This window comes from Podarcis raffonei, chromosome 5 (genome assembly GCF_027172205.1).
Source record: "Podarcis raffonei isolate rPodRaf1 chromosome 5, rPodRaf1.pri, whole genome shotgun sequence".
Taxonomy (NCBI): Eukaryota; Metazoa; Chordata; class Lepidosauria; order Squamata; family Lacertidae; genus Podarcis; species Podarcis raffonei.
The window spans coordinates 3,680,287-3,701,164 of NC_070606.1; the positions used below are offsets into that span (position 1 = coordinate 3,680,287).

General features: G+C 41.1%; 1 protein-coding gene across 6 annotated transcripts in view; it reads left to right on the forward strand.

Annotated features, from left to right (window-relative positions):
• PHF21B (PHD finger protein 21B) overlaps positions 1-20,671 on the forward strand; it is a 188,218-nt gene extending 167,547 nt beyond the window's left edge. For 4 of the 6 annotated variants that reach the window (XM_053387614.1, XM_053387616.1, XM_053387615.1 and 1 more), the window contains 7 exons: positions 6,214-6,290; positions 7,532-7,586; positions 10,009-10,031; positions 11,204-11,362; positions 13,179-13,254; positions 13,945-14,048; positions 17,519-20,671. In XM_053387614.1, coding sequence (XP_053243589.1) covers positions 6,214-6,290; positions 7,532-7,586; positions 10,009-10,031; positions 11,204-11,362; positions 13,179-13,254; positions 13,945-14,048; positions 17,519-17,746 — 722 coding nt within the window. In that variant the 3' untranslated portion in view covers positions 17,747-20,671. Of the gene's footprint in view, positions 1-6,213; positions 6,291-7,531; positions 7,587-9,929; positions 10,032-11,203; positions 11,363-13,178; positions 13,255-13,944; positions 14,049-17,518 lie in introns of those variants that run through there. The other 2 variants (XM_053387619.1, XM_053387620.1) reach the window with 2 other exon arrangements.
• The last annotated feature ends 207 nt before the right edge of the window (positions 20,672-20,878 follow it).

The following is a 20,878-nucleotide window of genomic DNA, read 5'->3' on the forward strand; positions in this document are numbered from 1 at the left end:
TGTGTGTCAGTCAAGATCAAGACTGTTGTAAAGGGGGCTTAATCCTTTCCCCTCATATCATGATCTCAATGATACTCTTCAAAGCTTCATTGGGACCATGACACAAGAGGAATGGGGTGACCATTGTGATCTCGTCCCATGCTGGTGATTAAACATCCACCTCTGTCACATACTCAGCATATTGTGTAACTTCTCTTTTAAAATATCACTTAAATTTTCTAGAATGTGAAGAAGCTGGGGTAATAGAGCACTTCAGAATGCAGTCATATCCTTTGTGAGGATCCCCTCCTATTGGTCTTGCTGTTTGTTTGTTTGTTTGTTTGTTTGTTTGTTTGTTTGTTTTCCTCAGAAAGGCTCAGAACTTTATAGCTGCATTTTGGAAAATGATTTCATGCCTTGATGAATGGAAATCTAAAAGCAGTTTACAGAAAGTTCTAAGTCATCAGCATCCCTAATCCTTTAATGGCAAGAGATTGAAATGGAACTTACAAAGCAACAGTTTTACCAAGAGGCTTGCGTAATACAAATCATGTAGATAATAATCCCACAACTTGCCCGTCTAATCTTTTTTTATGTCAGGAAAGTAAGAGTAATAATTTAAAGCTTGAGCACCTCTGAATAATATCACTGACTATTGCTACATTGAAAATACCAGCAATCATCCAAGACAATTTTTCTCTTCTGCCAGTAGTTTATTAAGATGTTTCAGTATCAATAACAATAAATAGGAATGGGAATGGATATGGATTTTAAATATAACATTAGAACAAAGATGTTTTTTTAAATATGTTCTTCCTTTAGGTGATACAAAACTATCTGGAAGTAAAGAGGCGTCTAAGCTGGCTACTAGAGGGGTTGCTTTAACTGGGCAGGAATCGGATTATCAGGTCACAGCAATTGTGGCCAAAACTCCATATGCCTTTAAATTTGTGCAAGATGCTCCTTCATATAGAGATGGAAAGGCCTGGGGGGGGGAAACGGAAAAATTTGAAAAAACAACAACCCATGTTTCCCCCCCTTTTTCCGTTTCCCCCCCAAAGCCGTTTCCCCCCGGAAAATTTGGGAAAAGCAGTTTGATATAGTTTGTTTGTTTTTTTACTAATCTTTTTATTGATATTTTGGAAACGACATCAAACAATACAAAAAAGAAAAAAGACTGAAAAGAAGAAAAGCAAACAAACAAACAAACAACAACAACAACAACAACGCCTATAAACATAAAACAAACAAACCAACATAACATCACTCAATTGACTTCCTTCCATCTCAGTTTAGGCAAAATAAACTCATAGCTTATCTGCAGATTGTATTATATCAGCTCTTTACATCGCAGGTTTTAGATTCTGCCCACTGTGATTTTGGTAATACCTAGATTGATTTCAATGTAACTTACAAATTTACTCCAGTCGTTCGTAAACTTAACGATTTTTTGATGCCTAATTTTTTGTGACATTCTAGCTAATTCTATATATTCATATAATTTCATTTGCCATTCTCTAACGGTGGGGATATTGGAAGTTTTCCAGTTTTGCGCTAACAAAATCCTGGCGGCCACCATTGCATATTGAAAGAATGTTTGGTCTTCATTTTTGATCTCCTCTCTGATCATACCTAAAAGGAACGCTTCAGGTTTTTTGGGGAAGGTGTATTTCAGTATTCTTTTTAATTCATCATAAATTTGTCCCCAAAATCTTTTCACTTCGTCACAGGTCCACCACATGTGAAAGAAATTACCCTCTTTAGTTTTACATTTCCAGCATGTGCTGTCTCCGGTCTTATACATCTTCCCCAGTTTTGCCGGGGTGATGTACCAACGATACATCATTTTCTCCATATTTTCTCGGAGAGCAGCACATGCTCTGAACTTCATACCTTTCTTCCAAAGTTTTACCCATCTGTCAAACTCCAGATTATATCCAAGGTCTCTGGCCCATTTGACCATGACTCCTTTCACCTCTTCATCTTTAGTATCCCAGTCTAACAGTTGGTTATACATTTTGGATAAAAGTTTAGTATTACTTTCTAAGATTTCCACCTGGTACCTGGACTTTTTTTCACTCATTCCTATTTTTTTATGATCGTACCATAACGCATTAATTTGGTGAAATTGTATCCATCCAGTTAATTTATCCTTTAGCTCTTCGTACGGTCTAATTTTCCACCCTCTTTCTGATTTAACTAGGAGATCTTCGTATGTCCATCTTTCACATTCCAGATTTAACTTTTTTGTTGTTAAGATATCAATTGGTGAAAGCCACCAAGGGGTGTCTCTTTCAATCAGCTTTTTGTTCCTGTTCCAAACTTCTAATAACGAGCCTCTAATGATGTGATTAGAGAAGCCTCTGTGGATCTTTCCTTTATCATGCCACAAATAAGCATGCCAGCCGAATCTAATGTTAAATCCCTCTAGATCCAACAAATCCGTGTTTTTTAAAATGGCCCATTCTTTTATCCAACAAAGGCAAGCGGCCTCATAATAAAGTTTTAAGTTCAGAACTGCAAAACCCCCTCTTTCTCTTAGATCTGTGAGGAGTTTGAATTTAATTCTTGCCCTTTTCCCTTGCCATATAAATTTAGCTAAAGTTCTTTGCCAATTCTTAAAACATGCCGTACCTCTAATTACCGGGATATTCTGGAATAAAAACAGTAATCTCGGAAGAATGCTCATCTTAATCGTGGCCATCCTTCCTGTCCAGGACAATTTTAACCTATTCCAAATATCTAAGTCTTTCTTAATTTCTCTCCAGACCTTAGTGTAGAACCAGTGATACATATACATAGCTAGAGATGGAAAGGCCTGGGGGGGAAAACGGAAAAATTTGAAAAAACAACAACCCATGTTTCCCCCCCCCTTTTTCCGTTCCCCCCCCCAAAGCCGTTTCCCCCCGGAAAATTTGGGAAAAACAGTTTGATATAGTTTGAATATTCAGCACACTTTTTTCTCTCCATTTTTTCTGGGGGGAAAAGGGGCTTTGGATAATTTAAAAAAAACCAGGGGAAACCTTGGTTTGTTTTTCCAATTTTTCCAGTTTTTTTCCCAGGCCTTCCCATCTCTAGCTATGTATCACTGGTTCTCAAGATGCCACTACCCAGTCATCAATATCAGGTGGAGAATGGGATTTCCAAGCTCATGTAGCCAGTCACTTAGTAACTCTCTAAATCTAAGATACATCAAACTTATTTAAGACCCATGGAACGGTGTAACCAAACCAAGCACCATATGAAGAAAGCAAATGCAGAAACTAAATTCACCAAGTTCTCCCCTGAAGAGGCACAAAGCATAGAAATGCTCTAGTTCTCAAAATCTGAGAGGCTCCGGGGAAACCAGGGGGACCTGCTATTTGGGCAAGTCCTTTGAGACTTCACTTGTCCCTGGGAAGCCCTGACATTTCTTGCAGCAAGTCCACATTCTGTGAAATCAAGGAAACAGGCGGCGGTCATTCAGCAGAGTCTTCAGGAGACCATCAGCACAAGCATTTCTGCTTGTCTGGTGGAACCATCTTTCCTCTCCTCGCCCCACATGCTGTCCTGTGGGTTCTCCCAACCCTCTAGAGCAGCTTTGGGGGAGTTGTGGGGAGAAAAGAGGAGGGGGAAGCCCACTAGTGAAATGGGTTGGTTGAATCTGGCCCCATCATGTGTTTTTCCTCACAAGGCAAGTGCTGGGGGAGACGCTTGCTGGGGAGGAATTAGCAGGAAGGCGGGAGCACCTAACTTGTGGCTCGCTCACTGATTCTCCCCTGCAAATGTTCCCCCCGTAATAAAATTTTCCCAGCCAGATTTTGAAACTGGAAGAAACCCAGCTAAGAGGAAGTGCCTAGTGGGTACATAACATCTGCACTGAAGACTTGGCAGGTGTGGAAGGCGTTAAGCACCTCCTGCCAGTTTGCCTTACAAATGTCCCCACCATCCCTGCATTTGTATCATTATCATCATCATTTATTTATTATACATACATACATACATACATACATACATACATACATACATACCTATCCTTTTTCCCTAACAGGGACTCAGGGCGGCTTAAAGATTTTTTTAAAAATTAGGTACTTGAACAGCTTCAGCAGCAGCAGCTGTTGACATCTGCCAGCTGCCATACATTCTGATGACAACATATTTCAAAAGACACAATCCCTTACAGGGTCTATGGGAGGCCAGGTTCAGACATTTCATCCCTTCCTCCATTTGCCATGATATGCTCTACATCTGCCCTCTTCACAAACTCCAACCATTTCACTTCTTACAAAATACCTCTAAAAAGGCAAAGTTGATGGCCGTTATACAGTCTTGTATATTTTTAGTACTTCATTGCAACTGACACACATTTGGTACGGCTGATTGCAAACTGGTTATATAGGCTACCAGTCTTGCTGTTCAGGATGCCTTGCAGAAGTCTAGCCCTTCTTGCAGGTGTTTTCGCTTACATGCATATGAATGCAGCTTTTGCAAGAGGGATAGCCATTGCTACCTATAGAAATCTGAACTCTTTTTGTACTTTTACAACTAGAATACACAAACACTGTGACTCCTCAAAACATGACAACTCTCCTACACACTGCTTCAAAGAAGAAAGCAAAGCAACTCCTCAAAGTTAGCCTGTGTTAATATTATATTTTAATGATGTAAGTTGGGGGCATAAATCTGGGTTTCTTCACCTTTTTCTAAGTGAGGTTTTGAACCAAATACGTCTACAAATTCAGCTTTGATATTTATAGTCTTTCTTTCCCCTTCTCTATGAGGGAAACAAAGAAAACCTGCAGTGCCTTTTGCAACAGCCGAGATACAAAACTGTGAGAAGGATGTGTTTGTTAATGGGCATAGAGGCTTGAGTGTTAATGAAGCTTTTCATTCTGACCTTGTTGTCCAAAGCGTTAAAAAGCTTATAACTAACTTAATAGCTCTGATCACTGAATTCTTTTGTCTGGATGCCCCTTTAATAGGATACTAGTTGGGCTCTTAGTGTGATTTGTTATTGGGGTATTGCTGGTTTTTGTTTTTGTTTAAAGAAACGAATCCTTGTAAGATTGCAAGCTGCTATGGCTCCAGGAATATAAGGATTGCCTTGGTAAATTAAAACAAGGATTGGAGGGTCCAGTAGGCTGTCTCCAACCATGGTTGACCAAATGCTTCTGGGTGCTCAAGAGCAGTGCCTGATGGTGAGGGCCCTCCGCTGCTGTTTACCCCGATGTCTGGTATTCAGAGGTATATAGCCTCTAATATAGTTGTCTAGTCAGGTCTTCGCCGTCTTGTCTTCAGGAGAAGAAAAGGCTAAAGGGTAAACCCTACATAAATCTGGATTGTAGTCTCCAAGACGGTTGTATGGCGCCTTTTCTACCTCCTTCCGTCAACTCCTGCAGCCAAGCTGGTGCCAAACGTCTTCCACTGCTTTCCTTTGGACCACATCAGTGGGGCTGAGATGAGGCCTTGTTGTCTGGGTAGCCCAGGACCTCCATACACACTGCCCAGGATTGCTCCCCAGGGTGCAATATTTGGTGCTGCTAATGCAGCAGTTTGACTTCACCCCCAGAGGTGCAGTCCATTGTCTCTTGAGACAGACGGATGCCAGCAACAACAATTTAGGTATTGAGCTATGCCAATTGTTATTAGACATCTGTGAATCTGTCTGATAATCAAAGGATTCTCATTTAGTAGCCATTATACCAGAAGTGTGGAATCTTTTTTCATCCCAAAGGCCACAGTCCTTTGTGGGTGACCTCCTGGGGGGCACAACAGCCATGGATGGGGCCAGGGACAAAAAGTGGGGAGAGCAAGAGGTGCAACACTTACCTTTGAGTGTAGGTGGCATTCCAGCCTTACAAAATGCCCACCCCTCCATCCATCTCAAGGACACAGTCTAGCCAGGCAAAAGCACCTGAGGGTGCAGAGCAGGCTGGTGAAGGGGGTGACCTGGCGGCAGGGGTGGCCCTGGGAAAGCTGCAAGGCCCAGATAAAGAAGGCTTCAGGGCCATATTTGGCTTCAGGCCTGAGGTTCCAGACTGCTGCGTTAAACCATATTGTGAATTTCAGAAATAACTTCAAACACAAAATCTGACAAATTATCAGGGCCGCTGCCCAGACAAGCATTAGAAACTAAACATAAGGTCTAAGCAGACCACAAGCCAAAAGTCATCTGACTAATGAGTTGTATCTGAAAAAAATTGTTTTCAAATGATCACACACATACAGAGATAATGTTTCATAAATTGATTACAGAAATCCAAAGTAAGCGTCAGGAGAGGAAAAGAAGAAGCACAGCCAACCCAGCCTACAGTGGGCTTTTGGAAACAGAGGTACGTCTCTTGTCTTGTTGCTTTTTCATTCCGCTTCACTTCTGGTCCTTATTCACGTGACGCTAGAGTGACCACAGTAGTTTCCCATTACAAAATAAAAGCACGTCCCTGTTACAAAACAAGACTTTAAAACAGCATAGTTGCCATGGTTTATTGTATTATGAAGCAGTTGAGAGAAACACTTACATTGTCAGTGTTTCCCTGGTTGGGAGCGCGACAGTCTGATCAGTTTCCTACTGGCTTAAATGTATAGGATAGACATGGATTTCTAAACCCAGTAGCATCTTGACATTAGCTCTGTGCGTTTACCACCCACAACTCAAGCTTATTTCATGGGGAAGGAAAGGCTAAATCTATCCCACCATCTACTGTTTAGGAAAAGTGAGATTTAGGGGGGAAGGGAGACTTCATTGTTCTGATTCGCCAAGGAATGGTTCAAATTGGGATTGGCAATTGCAAGTGAAAGTAGAAAACACTTTAAAAAGTACCCCCCCCAGCCCAGTAGTTTCTGACGAATGTTGCATGTTCAATAAAGCAACCTCAATAAATGTTTCCTGTGATGCCGGTTTTATCTAATTCAGTTACAGCTAATGAACTAGTAATGGGATCACTTATTTCTTTTGTATGCGACTGACATAAATATAATCTTAGCAGTTTTGGAGAAGTGGAAATACAAATTATGTACATTTCTTCTTTTCATGCTTCTGGCATAACATATGGTGAAATACGTTGTGGACTTTAAAAATACAATTTCGTTAAAAATCCACTTTTGAAAAGAACACATTTATGCCAGGAACTTGGGAAGATGAAACACAAGGCACTGTTTCTTTAGGCTATTTAAAGCTGACATTTGATAATGATGTTAGCTGACATTCATTGAAATATTTATTTATAACAGTATATATTGCCTTTTCTTTTGTAAAAGGCCCTGATTCTCACATCAGCATATATATATATTCTCTTGCATGGAATTCCTTGCTAAAACGGGAATGCTCCTGAAGGAAGTTGTGTTTAACCCACAGATTTAACACAGAATACCACAACTGCTCCAGGAAATCTCATGTTAATTTAATTATGGGATCTCCCCAACACTCTGATATAGAATCCCCTTTTTAAAAAGTATGTATGTGCATATTATTGACACCCATGTGTGGATAGCTCCTGAACATGCCCTCTCAGTTGGACCTGGTTGTTGTTGGAAGAAATGTCTTAGTCTATGCTATTCATGTTATCTTTTGCAGAGGAAACGTCTTGCATCAAATTATTTGAACAATCCCTTGTTTCTGTCCACAAGAGGTAAGATCTCTGAATTATTGGAATGGAAATATAGGTTAGTACTCCACACTTGAAATAATTACAGTAAAATTGGTTTTTTAGCATCAATAAACAACAGGAAAAATAAAATTAATTTTACATTATATATCTGTATCCCCTCCAGAAGGAGTTCTGAGAGGTCAGAGGAAACACCTCCTCTTTATGACAATTCACATGAGTCAAAAAAGGGAGCTGCACTTTGTAAAATTTACCCTATTGAAGTTTAGCCCTAACTACTAGATCTGTATGCCAACTTTTCAGCTAACAAGGCAGAAATTATTTTGAGCTAAAATATATGAATATTTGAGAATTGGACTCTAGCCTATGAGAACTCATGTCATAAAAGTTGTTGATCTTTAAGGTGCCCCAGAACACCTGCTTCCTGGGGGGAAAATCATTCTTGCTTCACTTTTGTAAATCCATTTCTTTGGACAAGAAATTCTATTAGGTGTCTTATTGGCCAAAGTACATATATTCCGCACCTAGTTCTAGAACATGTAGGTTTGTTTAATATTTGAGCTTTTAATGCAAATTATACAGTAAATCATCCTGAAAAATTAGAAAGGAAAAAACCCCCTGAAAACTATGAAATGCACTGTATATTTAAATAATAATTTTATGTGCTCCTTAGCTTAGATAAAGCCTGAGTTTTTAAGATCTAACTTCATTCAGTCTAATGAAACTGTTACCTGTTTTGAAAATGCATATGATATTGTTGTAGTATCATAGTGGGACTGGGCTTTACAACTGGCTAGTAGAAAATTATGGCTAACTACCAACACTGATGAAAATGTATGTGCCACTGCTTTGGTCTATCTACCCCAATTCTGTGCGCTCTTGACTGGAGGCAGCACTGTGTGGTCTTAGGTAGAAATTTTCCCAAGCTCTGTTACCTGAAACCCTTTTAGCAAACTCATGAAAATTGAATCCAAGATTCTATGTATGCAAAGCATGCACTGTACCCATGGTATTAACAGCAGCAGCAGCAGCAGCAGCAACATCATACTGGAGTACCTAGACCAGCACAATGTTTGAGCATTGTGCAGCACTAAATAGCAAATTACTATTTACCTCTTTCTTGCTAATTTACAGGATAAACTCAGTTTTTCTGTTCAGCCGCTGAAAATATGTACACAATGCTAGTATAGTCTGTACTTCATTCCCATTTTTGCCCCAGATTAATATTGTGGTAATGGGATGCGGGTTGTGGTAATGGGACATGGGTGGCGCTGTGGTCTAAACCACTGAGCCTTGGGCTTGCCGATCGGAAGGTCGGCGGTTCAAATCCCCGTGACGGGGTGAGCTCCAGTTGCTCGGTCCCTGCTCCTGCCAACCTAGCAGTTCGAAAGCACATCAAAGTGCAAGTAGATAAATAGGTACCGCTCCGGCGGGAAGGTAAACAGCTTTTCCATGCACCTGCTCTAGTTTCGCCAGAAGCAGCTTAGTCATGCTGGCCACATGACCCGGAAAAACTGTCTGCGGATAAACGCCAGCTCCCTCGGCCACTTAAGCGAGATGATCGCTGCAACCCCAGAGTCGTTCATGACTGCACTTATCTGTCAGGGATCCTTTACCTTTACCTTTTTAATATTTCTAGTTTCTCGGGGCACTTGCGTACTAATATTTTTTGCAGATGATCTTCTCCCGAAATCAGAATATTGATCAGCTGCAGGTCATGTGTTCAGGGGAGTTATCCCCATCCTGATTGTTTCTAGCTCACACAAGGGTTGCTATGAAAGACGGAACTAACATTTAAAGCATTGGTAGCTTTACATTCCAGCAGTGGGAGGTATCTCATTAATGAAGCACTCTTGTTGCACTTCTGGTTATCCCTGCCTTAGATGTTTCCTTAGAGTAAATGTTAGTACCTCATTAAGGTGCTGCTAACCTACTTGGGAATAGGCTGGGCAAGTGTCTGTGTAGTCCTTCTCCTTCTCCTTCTCCATTACCAAACCCTTTTTCATTTGATTGGAAGGCGACTGCATATAGCCACTCATCTTTACTGACATCTGTCTAATTTCTCTTGCTAAGCTCTTTCAGGGAGAGCGTTATCTCTGATCTTGCGCAGCCCTGGCCATGTGAATGTCTTGCATGCATCACTTGAGTTCTTTGTGTGTATGGGCATGTGAGTGCAATTCACACATTCAATGTGAACAAACAAAAAGTGCCACAGTCCTGAAAAGAGGAAACATACATGAAGAGGGAATGCAAAAAGCTTAGTATAAGGATAACCTAAAAAGGGGGGAGTGCATGTAGGATCACTTGGACAGACATAGCCTGACTGGTTATAACCTTCTGCTCATACATAGTGTTCTTTTATCATAGCCTACCTAAAATCCCACCAAACTGGGGATCTAAGCCCACTGCTCCTAACCTGTCTTCTGCCCTTCTTTCATAATGCTAGCCAATGAGGATCCATCTTGGCAGGTATGTTTTACCACACCTTGTATATTGCGAGGGAACAGGGTCTTCGTTTAAGCTTTTTTTAAAAAAAAAGTATTGTGTTGTTGTCTGTCACTCTGGGCCTTTTCTGTTGTCACATACCAGAGTGTGCATTTGTAAGTACTATTGTCACTGCCCCACTGCTGTCCAGGGTAGTTTTGCCAAAAAGGCAGGGAGTGCAATGGTCAGAGAAATGACTGGAGGAACAATACTCGGGTTCACACGTCCTCTGTCCACTGCAAAGAACATTTTGTTTTTATCTGTATGCAGAATCTCCCAGGTTCCATTACTTGTCTCTCCTGGCTTTTTAAATCTAGCAGAGGGGGTCTGACTGATTTGTCCCTGCTCCCTTGAAACAGCCTAAAGACCCCTTTGACAGGAACAACTATTGACCAGTCACAAATACCCCCTTTTTGGGAAAGGTGGTGGAAAGGGTTGTGATGGAGCAGCTGCAAGCATTCTTGGATGACACAGATTATTTGGAGCCATTCCATTCTGGGTTTAGGCCTGGCCATGGAACTGAGTCAGCCTTGGTCTTCCTAATGGATGACAATTGCAGAGAGGTGGACAGGAGAGTGCAACCTTACTCCAGATTCTTGAATTCTTCTGATACCATTGGCCATGGTATACTCCTGAACAGCCTGAAGATTCACCACCGCAGTCTAGTGATCACACATGGAAAACAAACAGACAGTTATGTTTTTCACAATCACAGATTCTTCCACAGCACTGTACCTACAATCCTATATAGATTATGTGTGATGTTGACAACCTTCATAACACAGGCAAGTTAACATGCTGACAATATGTCCACCATAAACCAAGAGCCACTGAAGACATATCTTTAGCAAAATCAGTTCATCACCATAGAAACAAATCTCTTCAAAATAATTATTTCCCTTCTGTTTAGAATGATGTCTCCTGTCTCCAAGATTGTCATGCTCAGGAACAATATGTAATAGTTGGGGTGGTGCTGTCAGGCTTTGATCATTGATATGAAGTAGGAGTGCTACAAATATACTAAGGTCTCATTTTCATCTATTTAACTGGACTTGTTTGGCAAAGTGGTGAGTTTATATGGCCACAGTCTACTTGTGGAGAGCTCCTTCTGTAGATCAGCTGAACAACCTGCCTCCTTATGCTTTTGTGTTTCGTAGAATGAGGTCAGCCATGATGAATATTGTTCAGCATGTAAGCGCGGTGCCAATTTGCAATCCTGTGGAACATGCCCCAGAGCCTATCACCTCAACTGCTTGGACCCTCCCTTGAAGACTGTCCCCAAAGGGGTCTGGGTCTGTCCTAAGTGCCAAGAAAAGGTGAGATGCACTTTTACACTGTAACTATCCAAACCAGATCTGGGAGTTGAGTTGTGTACAGATACAAATTTGATGAGCTCTATAAAGGTTGACCACCTGTGCAGCTGAAATTAGTCTTCACCAAGTCCCACTAAAAGTAATGGAACTTAAATATCACTTACTTTTTATATTGATTTTTATATTGAGGAACTATGCTGGATTTAGTCCTTTTAGTTGGTACAGTATCCTCCATACCTTATTCATTTTGTAAAAAATCCTAAGTCCATTAGTATTGATTTGCCTAAGGTTACACAGTAAATTCACTATTGCTCCCTGTTCTGTAAATATCCCATTGAAGTAATTTTTGCACAGCAAATCATTCACTTTTGAGTATTCAGGGTAAGAGGAGAGATAATGTCTAAATCTAATCACCTGAGAAATCCCAGGCTGCTCATCTCCTGGAAGAACTTCCAAAAATATGGTCTATGGTGTAGTCAGTGCAACTCAGTATCAAATAACCCACCATCTTTATGGTAAGTTGATTTCAATGGAAGAACTTTAAGCACATGCTTAAGTCTCTTCCAATGAAATCACTGAGTGACTTAACACTAGCTTCCTAATGATATCCTTATCCATAGTAGGACAAACTTAGCCCCCCATTCATAGAAAAATTCACTGTTATCAGTCAAATATACCCAAGAAAGCTATAACCAGCACCATTAGTATTAATATTTATATTAAGCATAAAACCACTTGCAAGTTAAAAATAATGACTCCACTTATAATTTTCTCTTTTATTTGTACAGTATACAGTGGTACCTCTGGATGCGAACAGGATCCGTTCCGGAGCCCCGTTCGCATCCTGAGCAGAATGCAACCCGCGTCTGCACGTGCACGGGTCACAATTTACCGCTTCTGCGCATGTGCATGACGTCATTTTGAGTGTATGCGCAAGTGGCGAAACCCGGAAGTAACCTGTTCCGTTACTTCCTGGTCGCCGCGGGAGACAACCTGAAAAGATTTAATCTGAAGTGTCTTTAACCCGAGGTATGACTGTAACTGCAAAGAGAGTCATCAGTGTCAGTAATAGCCTATAGTATAAAGCAGTGCTGACAGCTCAACACTTACTCTCCTTTAAAGACAGAGCAGGTTCTACTCTAGACATAAAGAACAATTAACACAATTAACTGCATTTGATCCCCAGCACCTCATGAGGGGGGATGGACCCCAAAAGCTGTGAGACTGGAAGCATCCGTTTTTTCCTGGATTTGTGATGAGGGGACTGCAATCCCACATAGTAATTCATCATGGTTGAGGAAGACCTAAACATGAAGTTTTGGAAGACTTACACGAACCTTTAATGCATTTTTTCCAGCACTGTCATGGTACACTTGGCTATCACTAGAGGGTTAAGCCATCTTCAGTGATCATGGATGCTAAAGAAACTGCATATGCAATCATATAAATTCCCTACATTTGCTGACCAGTTCATGCAACCTTCTGTTTGTATCATTTTGTGACTGTATATGTGAGCATGTGAAGAAATTTGGCGAGGTGAACCAGTCTGGTTGTATTACAGATGCCATTTGCTAGACTTACCTTGACAGAGAGTTTTGTTCTCTCTTTGTGGAAAGGCAAAATATAATTTCTAAATATATTTCCATGCTTTTCATTTTACAAATCGGCAAACTAACTACTCTTACGGAGCTATTACATAGTCCTGATATAATCAGCTTTTGAGGAATAAATTGGAGGGTGGCAATTCTAAACGACTGTATGCATTATAACATAAGTGTGCCCTTGACTTGTTTGAATCCGTTATTTCCTGAAATTGTAGGTGTTAAAGAAAGATGAAAATGTGCCATGGGCTGGAACTCTGGCGATTGTTCAGTCCTACGTTACTCATAAAACAGGTACGAACTGTAGCAATTGATTATAAGAAATGGTTTCTCAAGTGTCAGCAACTTCAAAATGGAGTCGCCTCAGGGGGTGGATTGCAAGGGTCTCAGAAATAAAGTATCATCCGAACACATCTGTACTTGTCTGATGGAAGGGTTTCCCAATTACTGTTCTAACACATCTGAATTGAGAGTTCACAAACTCGGAGGTGGACTAGGGGTGTGTGTGTGTGTTTGTTTCACATAGGAGACAAATACCGTTTTTCATTTGTGGGTCAGAGGGGGGAATTTTCACTATAACCTTTCTCCTTGAAAGAGAGAATGTCACAGTGAATTGAGGCCGTCTGCTAGCCCATTCATGCAACGGCATTCTAATTAGGTGGGTGCTTTCTGTTCATTGATGACTTTGCTTTTTGTCCTTAGCACATGAAAACCCCTTGAGTCCTTGAGCCCAGTGTAAAATATGCACACCCGCCACCACCAATTATGAATATTTTACTTGTGTCCTGTGACTTTTGCTGTTTTTACTGTACCTCCTTCAGACTGAGTTGTTAGCACTGTGTGCACTTGTTTATCAGCTTAATGTATTTGACAGTATCACCAAATGCCTCTTCACTAGATGGGTCGAAAGGGGCCCTCCCAAGGCATCTCTTACATTCCTCTGTTACATTTTTCATTGCCTGCTTTCTTGCCTTTGCTTCACAGTCAAAGAAGAGGAGAAGAGGAAGTTATTAAAGAGAAGCAGTGAACTGAGGGGAGAACACAGGAAGCTAGAGGAAAAAGAACACTTTCTCAATAATGCAATGAAGGTATCGTTTCTGGCTTATGGCTTATCCTGAAAAATTGCCCAGGCACTTGCTACTTTTCAAATCAAGAGAAATTAGCACAAGTGGACAAATCTGAATGTTTCTTTAAATTTCTGGACAGCAGCAGGTCACTGAAACCTTACCCCCTTAAACTTGACCTATGGGTGTGTGACAGATGGGTGGGGCCTCTCACCTGTTAAGTCACATGGCATCACAGTGGCATCAGGGGGTATTTATATCGCCTGTGTGGTTTGAAATCCTTCTGCACAGGCAGAAGCTGTGTGTGGTGCTTTGCAAGTGCTGACCATCAGCTGATTTGTAAGGCTTGTGCTCAGTGCCCAGGGAGAGCTGGGTACAAGGCTGGCAAAGCTCCATGATTGGCGCTTCCCAAGCACCAACAAGCAGCACATCAGTGGTGCCTGAAAAGCCCCCTTTTGCCTGAGCTCTGTCTTTATCTTCCCCATAGCTGTCATCAGGTGTGGGGCAGGTGGCCATGGCCCAAATGGGGGAGCTCCGGGAGGCTTCCCTATCCTTGTTCCACAGAGAGTAAAGAGAACTTCGCAATAAAGCACAGGTAGTTGGACTTAAGCCCAACTACGTTTTTGTGCATGCACACGAAAGCTTATACCAAACTTAGCTGGTCTCTAAGGTGCTACTGGACAATTTTTTAATATATTTCGACTGCATCAGACCAACACAGCTACCTACCTGAATCTTAAGCCCACTAATTTCTGTGGACATATATGGTGGATTGTGGCTACTTTCTTCTTGTGAGTAAGCAGGCCCCAGTTGGCTAAATCCAGCTGTGTTGGCTAGCAGACTATTAGGAAGGTGTAGTGTAGCAGCTGTGCTAGTCCACCATCAAGGAAGTCATTATGCCACAGGATCATTGGCAGATTCTCTGATCTTGAACTTTTGCATCCTAGTGACTTTCTCTGAAACATGAACTTTGCACTGGTTTACAGCCTAAGGCTGCAGTCCTATGTGAACTTATGTGAGAGTAAGTCCTGTGGAACTCAGCGACACTTTACAGTTAAACTGCATAGGATTGTGGTGTAAATAAATCCTTGTTCTTTGGAAGGTAGACCTGAGGTTTTTTCTTCCGCCTCCCATCTTCATTGTTTGTTCTCTCTTACTCCAGTGGTCACTAGAACCTTAATCCCAAATGCTATACAGCGGTACCTCGCAAGACAAATGCCTCGGAAGATGAAAAACTCGCAAGACGAAAGAGTTTTTCGTTTTTTGAGTTGCTTCGCAAGACGATTTTCCCTATGGGCTTGCTTCGCAAGATGAAAACATCTTGCGAGTTTGTTTCCTTTTTTCTTAAAGCCGCTTGAAGAGGTGCAGTTGCGACGGGCCGTGCTTCGCAAGACGAAAAACCGCGCAAGACGAAAAGACTCGCGGAACGAATTAATTTCGTCTTGCGAGGCACCACTATACATTCAGCAAACCATATTCTACAACACTTTTAATAACATGTTTAAATATTTGCCCATGAACATGAGGGAAAAGTAGTATGGGGGGCAATTGTGACTTCCGCACAGATTTTCAAAGAGCTAAGCACAAAGCACGTTGCAAAATAAAGAAGCTAAGCCATATTACAAAGGGGACTTCAGTGTTGCGGATTCTTGCAGATAATTAATTACGAATAACACAGATTAGGAAAACGCTAAATTTCTACAATAACAGCAAATATGCTTTAAGGTAGATCAGCCCTAATATTGGAGTTGTTGTTCTTGCTCAAATGGGAATTTAGAAGGGCTGCATTTATAGCATGGGTGCACCCCACAATTCAGAAGACCAGTGAGCAATGTATGAGGTTTGATCATCTGGTGTGTGTCTATATGTATTACATTTATTTTGAAAATTAGAAGTAGCATTTGCATCTGTAGCTAGTCACATTTTGTTCAACTGCTGCTCTCATTCAGGAGGGACACCCATCAATTTTTCATGACATTTAAAAGAAAATGGGAGGCAAAGTAATAATTTATTAGAAGGCAACTTAGTGGGGTGTGTTCCCTTTAACTGTGCAGACTTAGTAATATAACCATGTACATGCCTGAGTCCATAACGGCATGGGCTGAAGACTCAATAGATTCCTCTGTATGTGTGACTGTGTTATGTTAGGTAGAGAGTAGAATTAGAAAATGAAAAGGATGCATACTTCATTATTCAGATAGAAGTTTTGGCTGTTGACTGCAGCAATGCAATTCCACATAAAGACCTCAACTGATGAGAGCAATCAAAAATATTATGCTACAAAATGGCTTGGTTCCTGAGGTTTTCATTAAATTAAAATGGAGCAATTGAGAGCCTAGATCCAATAAAATGGAGAATTAAATTAAAAAGCAATTGGATTAAGTGGGACACATAGAGACTGAGAGGTAATGGGCCCTGCACTTTGCAGTGTGAAATATTACATTGCAAAATTTTATATTAAAGTATAAAATGAAAGATAACTTATTCAAGGAAGCTTGTGGCAGATTGTGCCTGGATATTTGCCTTAGTGTTAAGAGGGGATGCCTGTATTATATTTAAAGTGAATGCATGCAGTTAAATCCCATTTTCATTGATACTACAACTTTTGTGCTCATATAACATGTGAAAGTGATGCAAGGTAAGAATTTCTGTTGATGCATCCAAGAGCATGCACACTGTAACCAGTGTTAAACTAAATAAAGTTTAAACGGAGGATATTTCTGACTGGATCTAAGAAGAGGAGGAATATGTTTGTCAATTACATGCACGTGTTTTCGTATGAGGGTGTCATGTCCATTTCACTTGCTAAAAATACTCTCTTCCTCCATAAGGGTCAACAAATATTCATGCCAAAGTGTGTGGACTATATTAAATAAATTCCATTTGTATGTAAACCGACATCATCTGTTCAGTCTATCCAGACTGAAGGCACGGTCTTCCACAACCTTCCTTGAATAAGTTATCTTTCATTTTATACTTCAGTGTAAAATTTTGTAATGTGATATTTCCCCCTGCCCAACCCTTAGAACAGCAAGTCTCTGTGCCATATCCCTAACTGCTTCTGAAGGTCTCTTCGCTTTCAGAAGTGATTTGTCATCCGGTGTTGGGAGTAGTGGGCAAGAGAAGCGGCCTTTTGAGAAATCCCTCTGGGCATGTAGAATTAATAGTGCGGGTCTTTGGATTCCAGCCAGTGGAAATAAATAAAATCATAAATCTTTGTAGATTGTGCATTAATTCAGATTTGAGAGTGGCTTTAACTAGAATCCCCCTCTTCAATCAACATAAGCATGCATTCAGGCAGGGCTGGGGAGGGGCAAACGTATCCTTAAGCTCTACCCTTCAAGCCCCCGGCTTGCGATTCCGACAGGATGCTTCAAGGGGGGCCACGGTGCAACTCATTTATTTGAGCTTGCCCACACAAATGCGTGTTTGAAGGGAGAGTGTTTTGACACCCAATGGAATGTGTTCTTACTCTTTCTTTCCGCCTTTGACAGAAGTGCTTAGAGCGAAAAAACAGCCTATTGGCCCAGCAGAAAGGGGTTCAATCATCGCTGGAACGCCTCAAAACTCTCATTAGACTGATACAGAATGAGCAGATGATTCAGGTTACCATGACAACCACCACCACCTCCTCCCTGCTAACCGTCCCCTGGATCAAACCGTCTTCTGCCTCAGCTGCTGCCGTACACAAAGCCTTGCAGCCGACACAGGGGAACAACTGACAGGGGCTGCCTGAAAACCTGGTTTTTCTTTTTTGAAAGGAAACAAAAGGTGAACTTTAGATAGATGCAAACACAATAGCTGTGGAAACACTGCAGCTGCATCGAGAAGGAGACTTGAGGGGAGGCGGGGGAACGGAAAGACTTTGTTGTCAATTTTTATTACACCAGGATGTTGGGTGAACCACCCGGTTGACTTCGTTGGTGTCATGGCAACTTTCTACAAAGCAGATCCTGCTGCAGTTTTCTATTGCTGAGATATTCTGTACTTAGGATATTCTTTCTTTCTTTTGTTGCATTGGCCTTAAAGTATTTAATGGATAAGGAAAATGAAGCGGCATATGTTGGCCAATGATGGGACTGTAGTGGTGGAATGGAATGGAGCATCCTTGGGGAGGGAAGGTGGACTTTAAAAAGTTCTCATTTTGAAGGGAAAATAGTTTTAAAAGCAAAGAGATAGTTAGCTAGTATGCAGGTAGTTGGTAGGGGGATGCAGGAATGGTTAATTGGTGACAGTGAAAAATGGAATAGCTTGGAAATCAACATGGATTCCTGATTTTTTTTTAAATGAACAAGGTCTGCCACATTGATTCAGGTTGAACTGGACAAGGGGCTATTTGAGAAGAATTGCATTTGTGGGACACTCACAGAGCCTTCAAAATCAAATCATTTTTTCAGTATTATAGTTGAGAATTACAGATATTTAAATAAAAATGTATGAAATTAGCATTTCTAGTGAAATATTGAAGTATTTTCATGCTGATGCTTCTTGTATATGCGTTCTGAAGTATTTAAAGAGGTATGCCTGTAAAACCCCTTAATTTTGCAGGACCTTTCAACTTATTTTGCTATTGATGTATTTTTCTCATGGAGTTTTTTGTGCAAGGTTTAGCATAAACCATAATAGTGACAAATATCTTCAGCAGGTTGGATCTTTATTATTATTTTGAGCGGGGACGGGGTCAGATTTTTTTTAAAGAAAGAAAGCAAATAATCTTTTTTGCTGCTGCTTTTTTTTCCTGTCAAGACAGTACAAATGATATGCCAAAAAACTTTACACTTTTGTACTGCATTTTTATTGTAAAATAGGGAATGTGAAAAATGATTATTCTTTATTTTGTTTTATTTCACTTGCAGAAGTATCTGCTAAATAGTACAGGAAATAAACTGCCTCAAGGGGTTGTTTCATTTATTGGATGTATCAGGAGCTGCGGGGGAGGGGTGGGCTGTCACATTCTAAGTAATCGCTTGCTTTTTGGAAAACCTTTTCTTTTTATATTGTTTGTTGATTTTTACCACATGTGACATGTTTAGCACTAGCCTGAGAAAATACTGGAGAAACTGCTTTATTCCCCCTCCCCTCTAGCTAGTCTTCCGATGCAGCAAGCTCAGTCTGGCCCCATCCGGCCAAGCGGCCTTTGCTGGTGCCCTGAGGCCTACCTCAGAAGTTAGTGGTGGACAAACCAGTTTCCCCTTAGCATAACTTTCCCATTCTGTAACCCTATGAGGAGCACCATATCGGATTCCAGGGGCTGGGGGATTCATTCTTGAATATTCAGGATGCAATCTTATACATGTCTACTCAAATGTTGGTGCCATTGATTCCCATGGTACTTTTTCCCAGGTAAATTTACATAGCAGAAGTGATAACCTCTGGTTTGGGGGGCCTAATCTGGCCTCCAAGACAGTTTTTCTGCACCCCAAAGATTTTGCCAATTTTTTCAGCAGTGACAAACTTTGAGAGAGGGAGTGTGTGTGCGTGCTGGGGTGGGGTGGGCAGAGCCCAACATGGATGAGGATGCAAAAACCCCTCCCCAGGGAGGGGGCAGCAGCCTCTTTCCTCAGCTGATCTGCATGGATTAGCTGAGGAGGGAGGCTGCAAGTGTGTAGGACTGCAAAGAGGCCACACTGACGGCTGGCATGCAGCCCCTGAAGGATTGGCTATGAGGAAATGTGGCCCTCGGTCACGAAGGATTAGCCAACTCTGGTGTATAGGATTTGAAGTCCTATATTACAAAGTAGCAGTGTATTTTAACAGCATTTGTTGCATTACTTTTAGTAATTCACAATTATAGCATCTTTCTCAATACTAACACAGCCTTCTTTGTTTGTTTGTTTGTTTTTGTTTGTTTGTTTTAAACAAATGGATTTGTGCCTTTGGCATGCATACCTAAGACGCAGACCCATTTCAAATATATATATGACAATAGCAAGTCAGCCTGTAGAACCAGCGATTTGGCCAGAAATATAAGTGCTCCTGAGAAATAATTTGAGTGGGGTCAAAACCTCAAGGAAGGGCGTAGGGTACTCTGCCCACCGCCCCTCTCTAAATGTTGCCCCTGTGTTTAAGTAGGTCTGAAGCAAGAATCCATTTCTGCATTCCACAGGTGAAGCATCTCACAATGGCCTATCACACGGTGCCAATAAATCAAGGGATTTGGCTTTTTATTGATTGATTGGGGGGTCACCCAGCACTAGGCAGCACACGGTCCCTTCAACCATTTTCACAACTCCGGGAGAAACTGTGCAGTACTATACAAATCTATTTTAATACACTTAACACTCTGTTGAACAAGATTTTTATATTCTTTTATTGACAAACAAAAGTGAACTAAGTAAAACACGGTTGTGATACATTGGTTATTGTATGCCAATTTATGCATTCGAACGTGGCTTGCAATGTAAATGTTTTCAGGTTTAATGGTTCTTTTTCTCCTTCTAAGACGAATTTAAAGAAAAGGGGAAAGCACAGAAAGTTGATTTAATGTGAAAACTTTCTGAAGTGGTTTTCTGGGACTGTTAAAAGTAGTTATTTTGGAAAAGGGACTGTCCCGTGGATAGTGTGCATAGAAAACAAAGTGTTTGTCTTAAATATACCAATGTAGTTTACTTCTTTATGATGAATTAAAACTTGACTGACAGATTTAATACTGGTGTGGTCCCTGGAATGTACGTGCAGCTTCCAAGCACAGCCTGTGCCACCCTGAACAAGGCCGAAGTGTGGTGCTGTGCCCCCTCATTCCTGCTTCCCCTCAGCATCCATGACAACCCCCTCCAACAGTCCGCATGGGAACTCTGCCCACACGGCATCATAGGTAATAATTTCCTGTTCAATAGAAATGCCATTGTCAAGAT